The 17,214-nt window shown below is 38.6% G+C and overlaps 1 protein-coding gene across 1 annotated transcript in view; it reads right to left on the bottom strand.

The window, feature by feature from the left end:
- Nucleotides 1-17,214, bottom strand: part of PHACTR1 (phosphatase and actin regulator 1) — a gene marked incomplete at its 5' end in the record, with an annotated part of 241,744 nt that overhangs the window by 16,888 nt on the left and 207,642 nt on the right. Inside the window, 3 exons of the mRNA XM_083357580.1 lie at nucleotides 580-736; nucleotides 3,422-3,630; nucleotides 11,174-11,498. Coding sequence (XP_083213706.1) covers nucleotides 580-736; nucleotides 3,422-3,630; nucleotides 11,174-11,498 — 691 coding nt within the window. The remainder of the gene's footprint in view (nucleotides 1-579; nucleotides 737-3,421; nucleotides 3,631-11,173; nucleotides 11,499-17,214) is intronic.

Raw genomic sequence — 17,214 nt, 5'->3', positions numbered from 1 at the left:
TGTAGGATACTATGGAAACGCCTTTTTAATTTATGTCTGCTGAGGATTGCATTTCTTTTTCCAATTTCTGAATGTTTCGATTACAGGTGGTCCTAGAATTACGACTGCAACCGAGCGCAAAATTTTTGTCGTTAAGTGAGACATTTGTTTCACTTAACAAATGTCTCACTTAACGACAAAAATTCACTTATTTTGCCTCATACTGCAACCTTTCTTGACACAGCTGTTAAGTGAAGCACTACAGTGGTTAAGTTAGTAATGAGGTTGTTAAATGAATCTGGCTTCCTCACTGACTCTGCTTGTTAGAAGGCCGCAAAAGGTCATCACACGATCCCTGCAATGGTCATAAATATGAGAAAGCTGCCAAGGGTCTGAATTTTGCTTACCTGACGGTGAGGGATGCTTCAATGGTTGTAAGTGTGAAAAACGGTCACAAGTCGCTTTTTTCAGGGCTGTTGTAACTTTGAACGGTCACTAAAAGGACGGTTGTAAGTGGAGGACTACCTGTATTCGTAACATGGATTGGCCATACTCTGTTTCACGGTTGTTGTTGCTGGGAAGGTGGACAACTCTTCCTACCTTGTCAGTTTGGTGCCGATCTGCTGCCTGAGCTCCAGCCGCTCCTCGTCGGTCTGCACGGGGAGGATGTTCTTCTCCTCCAGTTCACGCTTGGATGGCCTGTTGCTCAACTTGATAGCTAAAGAATCTTTCCTGCAAACTTTCATTGCCAGGGAACCTTGAGTAGAGAGAATCACCTTCAGTTTAACCAAGGCTGGACAGCCATTTTCTTTTCTTTTAAATAAAATAAAATTAGTCTGCTTTTAAGACCTCTGTTACCCTTGGGGAAACTTTGAATATCGAATGAGAGGGCCCATTTCAAAAGTGTCTCCTCTCATTTGGTGTGCTCTTTTATGAAGGTGAATGCCCTCCCCCCCCGAAGCTAAATACAATGTTATCTCAACCCTCAATCCACGATTGCAAAGTGGATTATTTTGTACGGGAGACAAAAGTTGTGGCTTCAAGGTTCCAATCTCAGCTAGCAAAGCAACTGTTGGTCAGGCCCAGGACTTTTTACTGTTGCCATCTTGAGGGCAGGAAAGAGCAGCGGAGCTAATAGGCCACTGAAAGCAAAACAACCATAATTGGGATGAAGGATTGTGGGAAAGGAAAACGGGGTTAATGCTCCCCTCTCTGCCTCAGGATCCTAAATTCAAGGAAGTGCTACTCCCTTCCCTGCAAAGTGAAAGAATGCTGCAATGGCAGAAAAGCACAACATGTAATAATAACACTATTTTTTTAGCCTTTGGAATTCTTAACTGAATTCTACTTTTACCTTGTACATTTTAACATTTATCTTAACTCTCTTTTTAATCTCTCCTTTTATTTATGTGTTTGTATTTTTTATTATGCTGTCCAGATTCATTTCGGTAACATGGGCGGTGTAGATATTGAATAAATAAACAACAAACAACAATAAATAAAAATTGGTAGTCCTCAACCTAGACACAAAGAAGAAGCGGTAGCACCCGTTTCTTCCTTTATTAAATCTTACCTCTTGCCAAACTGATCACATTTGTCAAGAACAGTATTAACGAGTCCAACCCTAGATATTTTTCCTTACTTCTGCAAGGCACCATATTTCTATGACATGAAACTTGAGCAATTGCTGCTTCATTGGATATTGTTCAACACCCGATTTTTAAATTTTTCTTAATTTTTTTTGTGGCAATGGGATAAGATTTTGTTGCTGCATCCTGTATTTGCAGCTAGGGAAACAAGGAGACAAGGCAACAATGGAGACAGAAAGGATTGGATTGTATCCTCCAATTCCACTGCATTGTAAACCCAGTATACATATGCTGTATATAGTATGTTAGGCAGTTGCTTTTTTGTAAAAGAAAAAGGTGCCAGAACTCACACATGTCATACAACCTGCCTTGCCTACCCTATAAGGTTCCATCCAAAAAATGCGCCGGAACTCCGTTCTGAGCATTCTATGAGAAAAAAAGCCCTGATGTTAGGTGTGTGTCATGTATGTGTTCACTTTGAGAGTGGGCAACTAAATTTCATTTTTGATGTGTGCCATTGTGCCCACAGTAAAAAAAACAACAATAAAGCTTATCTTGTCTCATCTCGTCTCGTCTCGTCTCGCCTCGCCTCGCCTTGCCTCACCTTATCTTATGTTTTTCCCCCTGAAATCTCAGGCTGAAAAGCAACACCAACAGAGCCTTGGTGGAGCAGTGGGCTAATGCCTCCTTAAGTAACACCAGCTGCCTGCAATTAGTGCAGGTTCGCATCCCACCAGGCTCAAGGTTGACTTAGCCTTCCATCCTTCCGAGGTAGGTAAAATGATGACCCAGATTGTAGGGGGCAATAAGCTGACTTTGTAATAATGCCGCTTGGGGTGTGTATGAAAGCCCTAACAAGCAGGCATATACATAGAATGAAGGCTACTGCTAAGCTTGTAAGCCGCCCTGAGTCTTCGGAGAAGGGCGGGATATAAATGTAATAAAAATAAATAAATAAATAAATAAATAAATAAATAAACATGCCCAATGTTTTGGAATGTGATCACTGGATCAGTAAAGGGAACAGGAAGAAGAACCCTATGGTTCCATATAACAGACTTGGAAAAACTAAGTAACTTATCGTTTCAAGTAACATTTTAGCATTGTTCCTGCTAAGATTTGGTCTGACAGAAGCAAGAAACTGAATGTCTTTTCAAAGGTTTTCAGATCCAGATACGAATATGCAAAGATATAACCAGATATATAATGTGTTGTCAATCCTTTTCAGATTTTGCCCAATCCCAATGTGCTCCAATGTTACCTGAAATCCTGTAAGATCATGTTAAGAGTATTCTCCAAGTTTTTCTCTGGTGATAACGGGAAAAATCTCACAAGATTTGGTGACCTCTTGAAGCATTGTCCACTTTAAATATTAGTATATTTTCCTTCAGTTCAATTGCAACAATCACTTTAGGGCAGGGGTCTTCAAACTTGGCCCTTTTATGAGTTGTGGACTTCAACTCCCAGAATTCCGCAGCCAGGCATGCTGGCTGAGGAATTCTGGGAATTGAATTCCACAAGTCATAAAAGGGCCAAGTTTGAAGTCCCCTGCTTTAGGGGTTATGAATGGACTCAAAGAGATTGTGTTGAGGCTCTCTTAGGGGAGATCAAGCAAAAGTTATACATTTCCTGATCTATCACTTTCACTTTTATATCTGGACCTGTTAATTCCCAGAATTCTCACATTCTTAAATTAAGGTTTTCTCATATATTTTATTTCCTGTACAGAACTATTTCACCCCAGAAACAGGCAACATTTTCTAGCAGTTGCAAGAACCAATACTGCTTTCTCTAGCACTGCACGAAAAGAACCAAATGTGTAATGTGACTTGCAAATAATGACCTCTACTTACTTGAAAATAATGAGCTGTCATCATCTTCCTCTTCCTCCTCATCCTCGTCTTCTCGTGTATAGAGGCATGAAGAATCGCCAAAGTCAGATTCATGAGGCACATTTTCTTTATTGTCATCACATTCAATCACAACAGTTGGCACTTGTCTCATGTCTGAAAAGCCTCCAGGTCCAGTTTTTGGGATGCTGTCACTGCCATGTAAACTGGAGCTTTAGAGTCAAGAAATAATGCCAAAGAGAAATATTAGATCTTCAGAATGAAATGCTATGTCAGCGTCTTTCAGGTTAAAACAGAGGCAACTAACTGTAAGAGAAAACTTCAGATATATTGAACTTGGTCACTCGCAGTAAAGGTGATGATGCACTCCTATAAGAACATTTGCTTAACAGGGTAAACGTTGGCTTCGATTTGTCAACTTTCAGCCTTTGAATTAACTTTCCATATTCAAGGTTGAATTCACTGCTTAAAAACTGAACCATAATGATGTTCAAAAATGATTATATCTTGATCAAAGAAAAAAAAATACGAATACTTTCATTTCTGCTTGGAAACTGATTCTAATCTAGACTTTGTACTTGAGGTGGGGAAAAAAAATGAAACTTTGATTTTGCGTCTTACCGATTAGATAGGCTTGTTGTTATAGAAATGACTACTTTAAACTGTTATGTAAAAGTAAAAAGCTGAGCTTTGATGTTAACGCCTTATTCTACTGCACCAAGTCAGAAGTCAATGCTTTTCCTTTCTTTTCCGCCTTCTTCTCCTCACTTTTCTCTTCCCTTTCTCCCTCCCTATTTTTCCTACTATTTGCTTTTATGTTTTTTTGGTATGTGATAACAGAAACTAATAAAAAAAACCCTGAATCATGATGATATTCAAAAACGTAACTTAAATACTTGAGACGTCTGACACTATTTTTCCTCTTTTTTCCATATCTATTTCACTTCTACTTCTACCTCTCCTTTTTTAAAGCTTTCTGTGCTCGATTTGGTTTTTTTTTTAGTGTTTTCAAATTGTTTTCTTCTTTTCTTTATTCTTTCTAGGGTCCTCCCCCTTTTGTTTTTAAAGCATATAGTCGATTATATAATATTTTGGGTTTTTTTAGTTTTCTATCATCAGGTAAAGCTTTTTGAAGAAACATTGTAATTTTTTAAAATTTTAATAATGTTTTTAAAAAAGGTGTCACATTTTAAAGCAATATGGAAAGTGAGACTGCTCTCTACTTTCCTCATTCTTGTGCAATGCATTCTGAAAAAAATGCATTATATAAATTCGAAATAGGCAAATTGGTATCCTGCAGGTCTTATAGGCTATCAAGCCTTTCCTACTGTTTATTTTATTTTATTTTATTTTTATTCCATTATATAAATATAAATGGAATTAAAATATAAATGGAATTAAAATAAAAAATATATAAATGGAATTAAAATTAAAAAAAATCCTACTGTTTATGAGGAACATCAAGTTCCCTATCTCTGATATAAACAAATAAGCTTATATGTCATTAAGAAATGCATGTATTTGGAAATCTGCCCAAAAGGATGAAAACTTTCTATTAATTACAATATTAGCCTCACACTATAGCTATCCTCCCCCCTGTGATTGCTATTTAATTGTTATGCCTTTATTCTTATACTGCACTAATATAAATATATGTTGTCTTTTCCCAGATAACTGATATCCATAAAATATTTTTAATAAATCCAGCACAATAAGCATTTGAAAATACATGCCCTATCATTAACTAAAAAGTTAAACCCAAATATACAAAACGGCAAAGTTCTTAGCTTCATTCTACCACACGGATTGTTGGTCTGCTTTAATGATGGCTATTATTAGGAAATCAGGGACGCGGTGGCTCAGTGTGTTAGGACGCTGAGCTTGTCGATCAGAAGGTCGGCAGTTTGGCGGGTCGAATCCTGAGTGCCGCGTAGCAGAGTGAGCGCCTGCTACTCGTCCTAGCTTCTGCCAACCTAGCAGTTCGAAAGCACGTAAAAATGCAAGTAGAAAAATAGGGACCACGGAGACATCCTCGGATGAGCGCTGGCTCTTCGGCTTTGAAACGGAGATGAGCACCGGCCCCTAGAGTTGGAAACGACTAGCACGCACGTGCGGGGGAACCTTTACCTTTACCTTTTATTAGGAAATCATCTCACATCTATACTTCCAAGTCAAAGGAAAAAAATATATGCAGTTTGCAGGCAGCTTGTCAAATTCCTGCCTTGTATCTCCTACATCTATTTTTTTAAAATTATATTACTTTCCTAAGTAAAGAAGTAAGTAACAGAGGGATAGAATCAAGATCATGTGAAGTGTTAATACCACTTTACTATGCCTTGGTAAGGCCACACTTGGAATACTTCATCCAGTTTTGATCACCGCGATGTAAAAAAAGATGTTGGGACTCTAGAAAGAGTACAGAGAAGAGCAACAAAGATAATTAGGGGACTGGAGGCTAAAACATATAAGAAACGGTTGTTGGAATTGGGTATGTCTAGTTCAGGGGTCAGCAACCTCAAACAGTGAAAGAGCCACTCGGAACCGGTTCCCTCACAAAAGGAAAAACTGGGAGCCGCAAAAAATATGTGCACATGCACGTACATGCGCACATGCGCAGAACAGGGTTTGACTGAAGAGTAGAGCCAAGGTGAGATATGCACCTACCCTGCATATTTGAATTGATTAGTTGAACTTTTTTAGTCCCACTTTTTTTTTTGGACTGCACATGGCAGAGGACCAGGAGCCGCAGGAGACAGCTGAAAGAGCCGCATGCGGCTCCGGAGCCGCGGGTTGCAGACCTGTGGTCTAGTTTAATGAAGAGAAGGGCGAGGGGTGACATGATAGCAGTATTCCAATATCTCAGGGGTTGCCACAAAGAAGAGGGAGTCATGCTATTCTCCAAAGCACCTGAAGGCAGGACAAGAAGCAATGGATGGAAAGTAACCAAAGAGAGAAGCAACCTAGAACTAAGGAGAAATTTCTTGACAGTTAGAAGAATTAATCAGCGGAACAACCTGCCTTTGGAAGCTGTGAATGCTCCAGTACTGTAAGTTTTTAAGAAGAGACTGGACAGTCATTTGTCTGAAATGGTATGGGGTTTCCTGCCTGAGCAAGGGGTTGGACCAGATGACCTCCAAGATCCCTCCCATCATCATCATCATCATCATCATCATCATCATCATCATCATCATCGTTGTTGTTGTTTTTGTTGTGTCAATGGGGAAGCCAGATTCACTTAACGACCATGTTATTAACATCTGCAGTGATTCACTTAACAACTATGGCAAGAAAGGTCATAAAATGGGGCAAAATTCATTTAACTTTGTCACTTAGCAATGGAAAGTTTGATCTCAGTTGTGGTCATAAGTCAAGGACTACCTGTATGTATGCAGTGAAATCATATATAAAAGTATGTTTAGACTTCATCTCTTCATTGTCTTGAGCAGGGCTTTCCCATTGTTTTATGCTAACACACACACACAAACACGTTTGTGTTTGTGTGTATTAATTTTTCCTTTTTGATCAGCAAGACTGTAAATGCCAGTGCTGTCCAAGACATTTGTAAGTTATGCTATATGGCATAACTGACTTCTTAAAATAAACTCTTTTGAAAATCTACATTAATCTGAGACAAGTATGTTTGCTAAAACAAAACAAAAGAAATTTAAAATGCATCAAGGCATGTTGGTTTTGCAGATGCTTGGTCTGCATGCATTATGAAAACAGCAACTGTTTTTTCAGACAAAAAATACACCATGAGCTGCTTCATCTCTCAAGGATGAAGTTAACAGATACCATTCCGACATTGATGGCAACTGAATAATTGGCCTATCATTTTGATACCCTACTTTGGGTTTATGAGAAATAGACATGTGCCACTTTTGTACCACTTCCCAATCATTCAGCATCTGTCTGAATTCCCAATTTATGTATTATTAACAAAGCAACATTCCTCAGAATTAAAGGAGAACGTTGGATTTAACCTAACCTTGAACAAAGAGCATTGTTTATGCTAAAGAAAAATAAGGCAAAATATAATCCCTACCAAATTAACCCAAACCAAATAGAAACTTTACCTGAAAGGTTAAATCTTAAATCTGAAAGGATTTGTAGGTGTTATACCTACAAGCAGGTACAAGCAGGTCCCGTTCTTGGAGGCTAAGGAGAAGAGTGGAGGGGTATCGAGTCAAGGGCCTGAAAGATCTCTGGCAACTTGCTGTGATTAACTTGCCGCAGCCAAGTCGCCATAGTCAACTCGCCATGGCCAACTCATCATGGGACAAGAGCTACGGTAATTTCTAAGAAATGGTGGAATAGAATCATTAAAGAAAGAATGCAAAAGGAGGGACAAAATGAAATGTGAATGACAAAAATTAAACTGATTTTTAAACTGATTTAAAATAATTAAATGGAATCATTGAATTGTCCCCTGACGAGTTGTCCTGCAGTGAGTTTGCCACAGTGAGTTGTCCTGCACCAAGTTGGCCATGGTGAGTTGGCCGTAGTGAAATGGCCAAGTCAGTTGTCCCATTCTGGGGCCTGAAAAATGACATCTTCCAACTACAGAGCAAGTTCATCAATGGGGACTTCAAATGCTGTCCTGGAATTGTTTAGTCCTGCAAAGGTAAAGCACTGAATTACTTTGTAATATAAAGAGAATTTTTATCTTTAGCTTGATACTTAATATTGGCTAGGGAATTCTGGGCGTTGAAGTCCAGATGTCTTAAAGTGGCCAAAGTTCACAAACAGTGCCTTATGGTCTCTCATCCAAGCAGTTCCAAATCTGACCTGTTTGTCTATTGGCCCTCAAACAGGTTTGTCTACCTGCTATAACCAAGCTCAGTAGTGATTTAATGGTCAAATAAAAGATTGAGCTCTTACAGGAGGCCGTTATCTCTCTCCCTTCTGCTACCATGAAGGTTTTGGGTAAACTATTTTTATCCATCCAAGACTGCAATTCCTTTAAAAGCCCCATCAAATTCAGTGGGAATTACTTCTTGGTATCCAGAGACTGACTGGCAGTCCCAGTTTCTCATCAGCAAAGCAAGGGGAAAAAAATAATAATCCCGCAACAGGGTTGTTATAAAGATTACTGAAATTATGCATAGAAGAACTATTCTACAACACAGCACACGTTTTCAAAGTAATTATCTTTATGCAAACAAGTAGATACATAATATCTGAATCTGACTGACAGAATTATCTTTGAACCCGCACTCTTCTTCTTTTGCTTTACAGTTGTAGGGTTAGGATCAGATTAGGGGCAAAGTAAATTGCGCATGAATACAATAACGCTTTTTTTGTTATGTAAATAACAGGATGAAGCTTGAACAGCCTCTAGTTTCTCCTGAAATTCAAATAGAGTTTTTGATGTAGATCATCTTGTATGGGGAAGAGGGAGGGAGAGTGTATTAAATTTTCTCATTTCATTGTGCACAATTGCAAGGATAAGTACCGGTAGGTTTCTCTTTGATTCCTGGAACTCAGAGAGTACGGGAGAGCGCTGCCTGTTCTTTGGCATATTTTGTTCATGGAGACCATTAATTACTGTAATTCTGTATTCTCTGCTCTTGTCCTTTCAGAGAGTTGCCATCTGACTGAATCTTGTCTAATTAATGTCTTTTGTAAGGCAAGGGTCCACAAGTGCAATGAAATACAATTCTAATCTCACAAACAATTTATGATTATTAAGAAGAGCCGGGCTAGTCAGAAAACCCTGACGTGAAGTTTTAAATGACCCCATTAAACCCACACCTGCAAATCTGATGTTTCCCAAGATTCATACACCTGGAAAAGAATTAACTGCCAAATCAGCCCCACAGGCGTTTCCTTTTGGAGTGTTTGCTCTCCACTACAACATTCAGTGTTGCTAAAGAATGCCATCTCAGAAGAAGAAGAAAAATCCCCAAACACTAATCATTTTTTTTGCCATTATAGTTCCTAATTTGTGCTACCAGACAACTCATGGTCTGTAAGATTGCAAGCATAATTCTCTCCACTGGGAAGATGGCTGCAGATAAATTATTGAGATGAATGTAATAGATATGGAAGAGAGGGTAAGATGTTCAAAATGTATCTGCTTTTTAAATTCTTTCTGATACATAAAATGGGCTGATAACCACAATTGCACAAAGAAAGAAGCTGGGAACAGCTGGTCTATATTCAGAGTGTTTACTAAGACTGCAGTTGGCAACAGGAAATAATCAGAGCAGATCCATTATATTGGGATTATATAATTATATAGGGATGATTTGTTATTATATAAATGATATATCATAGGGGTGACATATATAACTGATATATAATAGGGATACAACCAATATATGATAGGGATGATTAGTTATACCATTATATAGGGATTATATAATTGTACAGTATAAGGATGCTTAATAAAGCACCTGGCAGCAACTATTGTCTTTGCATGACAAGTCAGGAATTTGAACTGACTCGTGTCACTGCACGGTGCAACCCTCTATCTAATAATTATTTGCTTTTTATATATAAAAAGGCAAACCTTATATTACAAATTGCCTGATCCTGCCTAATCTGAATAATGATAATAATTATTATGATATTCCACCCACAAACACATAACAATTGGTTTACAAAATAAAGGCAGTAAGGGTAATTGCAGTAATTTTCTTCATCTCCTTAATCAGTTCTGACCCATCAGAATAGATAGCAACACAGTTTTCAAAAACATGAAACCAACAAATGAAATGGGAAACAGAAACAGTGTCTGTAAAGGTACAGTATTAATATCAAACAATTTTCAAAGAGGTGTTAGAGAAATTGCTCTCCAAATTACTCTAACCTCTAAAAAAAATTACTACTATTTCAAAGATAATGGAAATCTGCCTAATTGGTACATAGTCTACGATGTTCAACGCTTTTACTCTAACATAACAAACACAAGCCCTTGGTGAATATTTACTTAGGAAAAAGAAGTGATTGGGGTAACTGTATTATCATCACTGAGACAAGTAATGTAGCAGAGTATAATCTCAAAATTTTGATGTATAAATTAAATGTACTTCTAGCTATTGCCTAGGCTCAAAGAGCTCTGTTTCTATAGTTCCTGATGGATCTCATTTCTTGGCATCTACCTCTAATGGGAGATGATGCTGTCTATCAACTCAGACCATTGAACTATCTACCCAACATTGTCAGTACTGATTGAGAGATTCAAGGCTCTATCTGGATTCCGATGCTCAGACTGCTGCATCGTTCCATTATGGATAGCAATAGCACTTAAACTTATATACCACTTCATATTGCTTTACAGCCCCTCTCTAAGCGGTTTACAGATTCGGCACATTGCCCCCAACAATACAGTATGGGCCTTCCTTTTGCCCACCTCGGAAGGATGGAAGGCTGAGCCAATCTTGAGAATCGAACTGCTGGCATTTGGCAGAATTAGCCTGCAATATTGCATTCTTACCACTGCACCACCAGGGCTGTTTGCTCTCAGTGTAAAGAATTATCTGCACTAAAGGCAACATCACCAGAAAGAAGGCATGGCCAAAATTGTGAAGTTTGAAAAAACAACAATACCAGCCCTTCTGTGAGTAAACAATTTGGGCTCATAAGAAGAGCCTTGCTGGACTTAATCAGAAACCTATCTAGTTTTCTATGGTGACAAACCAGACTCTGAAAAACCAGCCTGCTCACAAGAGAATAGGGTTTGTTAGTCAAGTTGTTTCTTTTACCCAGCTTTTCTTCTCACTCTGCACAGAGTTGGGATGCTCAAATTACCTTTCTAACCGCTGCATGGTCATGGACAGTGTTTTATTCAACTCCTCGATCATGCGACATCCCGAAGGGTGCATGGGTAAGGTGCTGGATCCAGAAGGCATATGTGGGCTGTGGCTGCTGTACTGATGCTGGTGCGCTGCTAACTGTGATGGTAGGACTGTGTGATGATGCGAAGTCAATGGTTGCTGGGAATTCTTCTGTGTGGAATAGGAGGCAAGGGAGAGATCGGGTCCCCCTAGAGGCATGCAAATCATGACTTTCTTTGGAGGTAGCGGAGGTGATAGTTTGACTGGCATACAAGGCAGCTTCATCGAAGCACCGGGATCTTAAAAAAACAAAAAGAAAAACAAAAAGTTTGAGTATACAGGTAGTCCTCGACTTACAACCACAACTGAGCCCAAAATTTCTGTTGCTCAATGTGATGTTTGTTAAGTGAATTTTTCCCCCATTTTACGACTTTTCTTGCCAGACTTGTTAAGTGAATCCCTGCAGTGGTTAAGTTAGTAACATGGTTGTTAAGTGAATCTGGCTTCCCCATTGACTTTGCTTGTCAGAAAGACACAAAAGAGGATCACTGCAACCGTCATAAATATGAATTGGTTGCCAAGCATCTGAATTTTCATTATTATGGGAGCCTGGGGATGCTGCAATGGTCATAAGTGTGAAAATGGTCATAAGTCACCTTTTTCAGTGCCACTGTAACCTTGAATAGCCACTAAATGAACTGTTGTAAGTCGAGGACTACCTATACTGCAATCAAATGTGCATACAGTTTTGAAAGACTTGGTTGAAGCACCTAGAAATTCTCCAAAATTTGCCACTGAATTGAAATTTGTAACAGGCAGAAAGCAAAAATATTTAAATGCACAAGGGCTACTCATATTTAGACACTTTATTAGACATCAGTTGTATTTCTATTTACATTAATTTTTTTTTATGCTGGCTCATTTGTTTTACCATGCCCCTATCCATTGGTGGAGTGAAGCCTCAGCTATGCAACTGAAGCACTCAGTGGGCCAGTCCTCCAGAAGTTGCATATCTTTGATCTATGGGGCTGCAATATTCTCAAGCACAATGGATCTCCATTGTTGCAAAGATCATCAGTGTAAGCATCATACCAAAATTTCACCACTGGTATCAGTACAGTACCAGGAACCTCCACAATTACTGTATACTATAAATTTCAAAAAGCCCAATCTTCCCTGCATAAAAGTATTTATGAATGGAAGACTGCGCTTGTAAGTCATCAAGCTCTAAAGTGACAGGAGATGCAGCCCATATTCTTAAAGTCCATATCAATCTGTAAGCAAGCCAACATTGTCTTGTTAAGTTTTCTGCAAACTATGTTTGAAGAGCCAGTGTGATACGTTGCAATGTTGGATCCAAATCTTCATGCAACCTTTAACTGTATTGGTGGCTGAATGCACATAGTATTCTTATCTGTTCTTTTTTAATATCATAAAATATTTACCAAGAATTTTTGTATGTATTGGCACAGTAACCCAAATGTGAGCCAGTTTTGTTGGAAAAACAAAATAGATACTTAGGATTGGAGAGAGAAGGAAAGCAGAGAAATTTATTCAAGGTTTACGTGGTCTATATAGAACATCCACGGTTTAGCCCTTGCAATGGCCACAATAGATGACCACATTTGAAAGTTTTTTTATTATTATGTGAAATCCATGCAATTTGCTGAGAAGTTATCTAGAAACATGACTTCATGTTAGAAGATTGAATTCATGGTATTTGAGCAAACTACATGGTCTTGAAACCTCTAAAACCTATGCATCTATAAAGAGCATCTGAAGAGACGCAAAGATAAAGAGACGCAGACCATTTTTTTATCTTTAGTTTTAATACATTGTATTTATTTATTTAGTGTATGGCTATACTTTTTACTGTTCAAACAAGAAACAATAATCTGAATTTGAATGAATGGCATTTTCTTTGTTTCTGTTGGCTCTGACAGTTTATTTTTTTACTGAATGATGGCCCAATTGCTGAAACAAATCTTTGTATTTGTTAACATAAAGGTCTTGTTACAACATGCTAAATGAACACTGCCATACAACCAAGGTAAAGAGAGATATTTATGAAGATATGCGTGGCCTAATCTTTCAGGTTAATCTGCTCTGCTCTGCTCTGCTGCCTTGGAGAAGGCTGTCTCATCAAAAGCGTTAAAGGAATTGAAACATGGACTGGTTTCTGTATGCAGAAAGGAAAATACAATTTCAGTCTTTGCCTCAAACACAAAAATGCCTTGGGCTGTCTCTGTGTAAGAAAATATAGTTATGTACCAACTCATAAATTTCAGCATCTTTCAGTGCAAAAGTACACAATCACAGCTCCAGGGCAGTGTGCCGTCTTCAAAAATCCCTCCACATTATTTTTAACCAAAATGCATTAATGTGGCAGGAAGGGAAAGATAAATACATGATTAACCACAGCTGGTTTTAAACTAAATTTAAAATAAAGCAAAGTATCTGAATTCTTCAGAAACCATGACACAACAATGGGAAGAGAAACCAGATGTTAAATTAAAGAGAAATTATTTTTCTATATTAAATATTCGCTTTCCAAAAGACAAAACCAACAACAATTTCTTCAAGCCCTTCTTCCTTAATTAAATCATACATTAGTTTCTACAAAGCAAGAGCAAACTGTCCATCACAACTTGCTATTGGTTATGTTTTGTCTAAACAAAAGCACATACACACCTCAAGGTGGAAATTTATTGAGAATTGAGATGGGGTTTCATTTTCATTGTGTATGTCTCATTGTATGCACCTCTTCAAAATGCAATCCAAGTCCAACATTTTCATTTTGGAAAGAAGGATGTGCCAGAATTGACTGCTCATTTCCAGACTCTCTGCTGGGCAACATAATCCATAATTCCAGCATGAGCACCATCTTTTAAATGTTTTGGATTTTTTGATCCATACAACTTGATCATAAGCATATTTATTGGCAAATAAGAGTTTTGATTTTGTCACCTAAATAAACCTATATATTCAAATTTAGCCATACATAAAATTAAACTAATGGCCCATTTCCACCACAGAACATCCAGAGGTAGAAAGAGCCAAAAACAGGCAGAAAGTTAAAAAGGGAATGTTTAACCTTTAAGCAATTTCTTAACTATTATTTTTCCTGCAGGGAAATAAGTCCCTTATATTGTACTCATGAACATAAAGAGGTGTGAAGCTGCTTGAATGTAAATGGGCAAGGAACAAGTGAGAAAACACTATTTTTTTTCAAAAGTATCACCTCTTAGTGAAAGAAACTAGACATTTTTCTTAATTTCACAATGGAGAACTTAACCGTTATTTAACTGGAAACGATGACCAAGCCAAGTCTAAAAAATGCTAGAGAATTCCTGGAAGCCTGGCACTCAGACAAACTGGCCATCAACAGCACATAGACATAAACAACATCTGCATACTATTCAAAAGAAACAATCAAAAAGCCAAAAAAGAAACTAAAAGACCAAAACAGCTCCTCCCCAGCAATCAACACCCAGATGAGGAGAGATTAACACCAAGATTAACATTAGATCATTAATCAAGAAGCAAACAATACCCCAATCAAGGAATTGCCAAACAAGCTAAAAGTAAACAACAGCGCAATCAAGAAACCGCTAAGACCACTCCCACCAACACTGAGCAAGCCACTTGAATATAAAATGAAAGCAAACCCCACCCCCTACCAGCACTGATGATGTTACCTAGTTTGGTAATAAAACCTCTGCAAGGAAACCACCAAGCTCAGAGAGCACCAAGGACACCACAACACTGGGCATAATATTACATAAAACTACATTCAATAACATGCTCTCTGATTTGCATATTGTACTAGAACAGGGGTGTCAAACTCAATTTCATTGAGGGCCGCATCAGCATTGCGGTTGCCCTCAAGGGGCCGGGTGGGTATGGCCAGGGTGGGCATGGCCTACTGGGTGGGCATGGCTAGAGTGTGTATGGCCTACTGGGTGGGCATGGCCAGCTCTACATCGTTCGCGTCAAGGGTGCCTATGGGAGCCTGGGCAGGAGTGGGATAGATCTGAGGGTCTCTGGCAGAAGGAGGGTCTCTGGGCCAGGGCCAAGGCAGTGGGGGCCGTTCCCTCACTGTTTCCAGGATGGCTTCGCGGGCCGCATGAAACCACTTTGCGGGCCGAATCCGGCCCCCGGGCCTTGTGTTTGACATGTCTGTACTAGAATTACATAAATCTTCATTCATTTCATGCTATTAAGGACGCCCTATTAATAAAACTAAATCTGAAGAAAGCTATATTAGGGCTGTGATTATCTGGAAAGAAAAAAAATCCAGCTTCCCACCCCCCCCCCCTTGCTACCATCTAAATATTGTCTACATTTCTACAGTCCCCATATGGTAGGCTTAATTAATAATATATAAATTTCTGCTACTGATTTTGAAGCAGTCATCCCTGAACGAAGTTCTTTCAAAGGGAGGCTTTGTCCTGAATCTCTTGAATTACAGTTCATCCAGAAATTCAGTTCTGTTCATTTGAATTTCAGCAAAGACAATAACTGCATGTTGCACTAGAGTTGGTAATTAATTCAGCACTATTGTGAAGTTTTGATGTTACCAACTATCAAGTTTTTTTTAAAGAGATTGCTGTGCTTATTTTGAATACATTCAAGTTCTAATTAAATTATCCCTACCGGTAAATTCTGCATTATGCTCTCTTTAATCTCATGGTTCAGAACTTAAAAGGCCCCCTAACTGAGCAAAGGGGAATAAACCATGTGTCTGATGGCAAGTTGGGTATAAGTGGGAAGACGAGGAATTGGAAGCTTCAGACTGATCTCTGGATGATTTCTAATTTATCAGATCAGGCAAAGTAAGGACAATTCTCAGTTCTCCTAATAATGCTATTTTAGAATCAGCATTTCACGTTCTTGCCATCAGCAGCAGTGAGCAGTAATCATCAAGCCTGTAGTTCCTCATGTCTTTACATTACAGCTAAATAGTAAAAAAAACTTGACCCATCTTCCAAAATCCCAAATTGAAAACCTCCAGTATCTCATGCACATCACTGCATTTCACAAACAAAAGAGTTAGTTAGAAAAAAGACTTCCCCTTTCCAACGCAGGGCAAATGGCATAAACTATGATTTTACCCCTCAAACCTGCTATATTTATTCCCCAAACCACAGAAGCTGTTTGGTGGCAAATTATGATTTATCTCCACTTCTGTTGACTTGAAATATTAAGAACAACAGAAAATCACTACCTTCCTGAACTATGGAGAGTAACAAAAGAAAAACCCCAGCTCTTAAAACTCAACGCTTCCATAGAGCCTGCTAATCTTATACTGAAAAGAAAAGCAAAACTGGGAAAAAACATTTGTCAGTTTTATTTCTAATTTATTTTGTCTCTACTACCAAAACGTTATATAGCCATAAAGCTAGCATATCAAGTAAGTAAAGCTTGCAGGACTTGAAACTCCAGAATCACGAAATAAGCCCCAAAGTCCTTCTTATTGAACGAACCCATGCAAAAATGAACTCTGCAGCATTCATACACACACACACACACACACACACACACACAAATCACATTGAAATAGTAGCTGGAACAAAATCATCACAGCGATTCCATAGTATTAAGGGAGCAGAGAAGTTTGGGGTTGATTTCTAACTGGCCTAGAAACCTCAAGGGGACAAAATGGAAAAGGTGACATGGAAATCCTCACTTGAAGCCAGGTTTTAAAAATTTGCAAGGCCCCAACTGAAGCCAGATTTTAAAGAATCTAAAATCCATTTAATCAGGTCACATTATCTTACTCAAAGAGCTCTGGAGTCTGAACTTTCTTCCAGTACATCTGGGGCAAAAGACCTGTTCTGCGTGCAAATGGCCAACCAACTGTGGGAAGTCAGCCCCCCTCAGAGAAAGAAATATTTTGGGGACTATTAAAAAGGCAGGATGTTATATTTCCCCAAAGGATCTTAAAGGCAGAGAAACAGGCCCAGTTTTTCTTAATAGCCCCCAATAGAAACTCAGGAAACCACCTTTTAGAAA

This window comes from Vipera ursinii (assembly GCF_947247035.1).
Source record: "Vipera ursinii genome assembly, chromosome: 3".
NCBI lineage: Eukaryota > Metazoa > Chordata > Lepidosauria > Squamata > Viperidae > Vipera > Vipera ursinii.
Note: the sequence above shows the minus strand (reverse complement) of the source record. Positions and strands in the feature narration are given on the sequence as shown.